This window comes from Dama dama, chromosome 13 (genome assembly GCF_033118175.1).
Source record: "Dama dama isolate Ldn47 chromosome 13, ASM3311817v1, whole genome shotgun sequence".
Taxonomy (NCBI): domain Eukaryota; kingdom Metazoa; phylum Chordata; class Mammalia; order Artiodactyla; family Cervidae; genus Dama; species Dama dama.
In genome coordinates, this window is record NC_083693.1 from 61,654,252 (window position 1) to 61,658,833 (window position 4,582).

At 44.9% G+C, this 4,582-nt stretch overlaps 1 protein-coding gene across 1 annotated transcript; it reads right to left on the reverse strand.

Moving 5' to 3' along the window:
- Positions 1 to 1,786: 1,786 nt before the first annotated feature.
- FSCB (fibrous sheath CABYR binding protein) lies at positions 1,787 to 4,297 on the reverse strand. The gene is made up of 2 exons (XM_061159681.1): positions 2,942 to 4,297; positions 1,787 to 2,890 (listed from the first exon to the last, which is right to left on the reverse strand). Exons 1-2 carry the CDS (start codon positions 4,295 to 4,297, stop codon positions 1,787 to 1,789), a joined length of 2,460 nt encoding a protein of 819 aa, XP_061015664.1.
- Between the last annotated feature and the right edge of the window lie 285 nt (positions 4,298 to 4,582).

A 4,582-nucleotide genomic window follows, 5' to 3' on the forward strand; every position in this document is an offset into this window, starting at 1 on the left:
ACATTAATTCTATATGTCAATTAAATCTCAATAAAATTGGAACATAAAAAACTAAATAGGAATATGCCCTCAAGGCTATCTCAGCATATTTTTCTTCATGATTATACACTTTTTAAAATACTTCTATGTCAAAGCTTTTGACTGTGTGGATCACAATAAACTGTGGAAAATTCTGAAAGAGATGGGAATACCAGACCATCTGACCTGTCTCTTGAGAAACCTGTATGCAGGTCAGGAAGCAACAGTTAGAACTGGACATGGAACAACAGACTGGTTCCAAATAGGACAAGGCTATATATTGTCATTCTGCTTATTTAACTAATATGCAGAGTACATCATGAGAAACGCTGGGCTGGAGGAAGCACAAGCTGGAATCAAGATTGCCGGGAGAAATATCAATAACCTCAGATATGCAGATGACACCACCCTTCTGGCAGAAAGTGAAGAGGAACTAAAAAGCCTCTTGATGAAAGTGAAGGAGAAGAGTGAAAAAGTTGGCTTAAAGCTCAACATTCAGAAAACTAAGATCATGGCATCTGGTCCCATCACTTCATGGGAAATAGACGGGGAAACAGTGTCAGACTTTATTTTTGGGGGCTCCAAAGTCACTGCAGATGGTGATTGCAGCTATGAAATTAAAAGATGCTTACTCCTTGGAAGGAAAGTTATGACCAACCTGAAGAGCATTTTGCTTTGCCAACAAAGGTCCATCTAGTCAAGGCTATGGTTTTTCCAGTAGTCATGTATGGATGTGAGAGTTGGATGAACCTGAGTGCTGAAGAATTGATGCTTTTGAACTGTGGTGTTGGAGAAGACTCTTGAGAGTCCCTTGGACAGCAAGGAGATCCAACCAGTCCATCCTGAAGGAGATCAGTCCTGGGTGTTCATTGGAAGGACTGATGTTGAAGCTGAAACTCCAATACTTTGGCCACTTCATACAAAGAGTTGACCCTTTGGAAAAGACCCTGATGCTGGGAAGAATTGGGGACAGGAGGAGAAAGGGACAACAGAGGATGAGATGGCTGGATGGCATCACCGACTTGATGGACATGGGTTTGGGTAGACTCCTGGAGTTGGTGATGGACAGGGAGGCCTGGCGTGCTGCGATTCATGGGGTCGCAAAGACTCGGACATGACTGAGCAACTGAACTGAACTGAAAATACTTCATCCACTGTTAGCTTCATTGAAGTGAAGATTTTTATAAAAGAAGTGTAACCTATCCAGACGGCAAAATGTTCAAGACAGGAACAAAAACAAAAAAGAAATAAAGTCTCAGAAGGAATCAAATGGAAAGAGAATAATAGATATGATGAATTTTAAGGAGAAAGAAAACACTCCATAACTTTAGATGTGTGACCAAAACTCAAGGAACTTAAAGTAGATGAGAGAACTGCAGAAAAGAAAATGCCTTTTCCACTACAAGCTACAGGTGGAGAAAGAAAAAAATGACTGTAGAGAATATTTTACCCTTGTCAACAGAATTTAGTGTCAAGAGGATATTTTAATTCTTTCAGTTATAAAATTACTTAATTTCAAAATAGATATTTTTATTATACTTTAGATTTGAATAAAAATAGTAGAGTAATTTAAAATCACTCATTTTTATTGCTCATTTTCCAAACTACACTCCATGTCTTAGGATTTCCATTCACTTCCTGCTTCACAAAGCTCTCTCCAAATACTTTCAAATATACCTACCATTTTCTAACGTACGTACTTCCCAGAACCTCCTGGTTTCTGATTGTTAGCTTAGTTAAGATCTGACCACAGCTGAGGAGGAGGCCCTTATTCCAGTTCTATGTGGATGACACCCTGTATTTCAAAAGAAACTGCTTCATTCTTGGTATCAGATGAATCTTTAGGAACAGTATCCCGTTCTAAAGGCTCTTCAGATTTTGGCTTATCTTCCAAATTCCCTGATTCTAATTTTGCCACCAGGACATCTGCTTCCTTTGGGGCCTGATCTACTGGAGACACGTTCTCTACCAGAGCCTCATCTGCAGGGGTCTGCTCAGATGGTGGAAGCAGAACTTCAGCAGAGGTTTCTTCTAAAGAGATTGGTGTAATAAAGGGCTCTTCAGTGAGTGAAGGCTGTTTCTCAACAGAGACCATTTCTGAAGTAGTTTCTTCAGTTGATGGAGACTGAAGTTCAGCAGGGGTCTCTTCTGCAGGAGCCTCCTCAGTGGGTGGAGATTGAACTTCTGGGGCCTCTTCTGCAGGGGCCTCATCAGCTGGTAAAGACTGAACTTCTGGGGGCTCTTCTGCAGGGGCCTCCTCAGCTGGTAGAGACTGAACTTCTGGGGCTGCTTCTTCAGGGGCCTCTTCAACTGGTGGAGATTGAACTTCTGGGGCCTCTTCTTCAGGGGCCTCCTCAGCTGGTAGGGACTGAAGTCCTTGGCCCTCTTCTTCAGGGCCCTTGTCAACTGGTGGAGACTGAACTTCTGGGGCCTCTTCTTCAGGGGCCTTGTCAGCTGGTGGAGACTGAAATCCTAGGCCCTCTTCTGCAGGGGCCTGCCCAGCTGGTACAGACTGAACTTCTGGGGCCTCTTTTTCAAGGGCCTCCTCAGCTGGTAGAGACTGAACTTCCAGGGGCTCTTCTGTAGGGGCCTCTTCAGCTGGTGGAGGCTCAGCTTCACCTGGGGCCTCTTCTGCAAGGGTCTGCTCAGCTGGTGGAGACTGAACCTCTGGGGCCTCTTCTGCAGGGGCCTCTTCAGCTGGTGGAGGCTCAGCTTCAGCTGGGGCCTCTTCTGCAGGGGCCTCCTCAGCTGGTGGAAACTGAACCTCTGGGGCCTCTTCTACATGAGCCTCTTCAGCTGGTGGAGGCTCAGCTTCAGCTGGGGCCTCTCCTGCAGGGGCCTGCTCAGGTGGTGGAGACTGAACCTCTGGGGGCTCTTCTGCAGCGGCCTCTTCAGCTGGTGGAGGCTCAACTTCAGCTGGGGCCTCTTCTGCAGGGGCCTCTGTAGCTGGTGGAGGCTCAACTTCTGGGGCCTCTTCTGCAGGGGCCTGCTCAGCTGGTGGAGACTGAACCTCTGGGGGCTCTTCTGCAGGGGACTCCTCAGCTGGTGGAGGCTCAGCTTCAGCTGGGGCCTCTTCTGCAGGGGACTCCACAGCTGGTGAAAGTTGAAGTTCTGGGGCCTCTTGTGTAGAAGCCTCTTCAGCTTCAGGAGGCTGAACTTCAGTAAGAGGCTCTTTTAAAAGAGTCTCTTCGGATGAGGTGGCCTCTACTTTAGCAGGGGCCTCGTATCCAGCAGCCTCTTCCACTGGGGAAGGCTGTATTTCAACAGGAGCCTCTTCAGCAGGAGGCTCTTCTGAAAGAGCCTCTTCGGCTGGCATAGGCTCTACTTTAGCAGGGGCCTCATCTCCAGGAGCCTCTTCAGCTGGGGAAGGCTGTACTTCAAGAGGAGCCTCTTCACTTGGTGGAGGCTGAACTTCCACAGGAACCGCTTCTGCAATAGTCTCATATAGTGGAAGTTGTTCTTCAGCAGAGATCTCTTCTGCAGCAGGAGGCTGTACTTCAACTGGAACATCTTTCTCATCTTCTAAAGGTACAGGAGAATCTTTTTTGGTTGGTGGAATAGATAATGTTCTGCTAATACTTTGCCGCCTAGTTTCTTCACTGCTACTTGTTGTGGGTTGGAATTCAGGATGTTCACTAACAAAAATACTCCCTGAAGATTTGCGCTTCTGTGCACCTTCCTTTGACTTTGAAAAAGAATTAGTCAACCATCCAATAGCCACTATTTCTGATTCACTAAAGTATGTCTGCTGTTCCTTATCTAGTTTATCTTTTTGAGGAAAGTTCATCATTGTCCAGTCTCCAGTACAACTAGTCTGCTGAGATCTGTCTGTTTTGACTTGAGCAGAGTATCTGCTTGGTGGAACTTCTACTTCCTGAACACTCTCTGGAAATTCAGGACCTACTTCAACAGCAGCTGGCTTCTCCTCAGGTACCACTGCTTCACAAACTAACTTGATTTCTTCTTTTTTCTCTTCTGCAATAGTTTCTGTCTGCAGAGACTTATCAGCCATATCCTGTACACGCTTTCTCTTTATCCAAGTTTGCTGAAGTTGAGAAGATACTCTATGACATTCATAGTTTAATTTGCTTCCAGGAATATTACCAATACTAAGGGCAGCTTTGGGGCCAGATGATTGTGGTATAGACAATTGTTTCTTTTTCTCTGTTACTTCAGTCTGCTGGGATTTATCTACCATGGGCTGGCTGGGTCGTCTTCTCTTTCGAATTTCTTGCCTCCCTGCCGAGATAGACTGTTCAGATTCATCCTTTTCTTCCATTTCTAAAACTGGTAGATTTCAAACTTATTAACCTTCAAGTAAATTAACCATAAGGAATGACAAATGTACCAGATACTTAAGCCTTTGCCTTCCTCATTAAGTGTTCTTCTGCTGAGCTACCTCAGGAAAAAGTTAGTTCATAAATTATTACATTCTGTACTACACTCATGTTGGATCCCACCTCATTTAGTAAGCATCTTTCCTGTTTAATCTCTGGTATGACTAAATATAACTTCTAGAAGTTTAACTAAGAGTCTATGACATCATAGCCAATTGTCACTACAA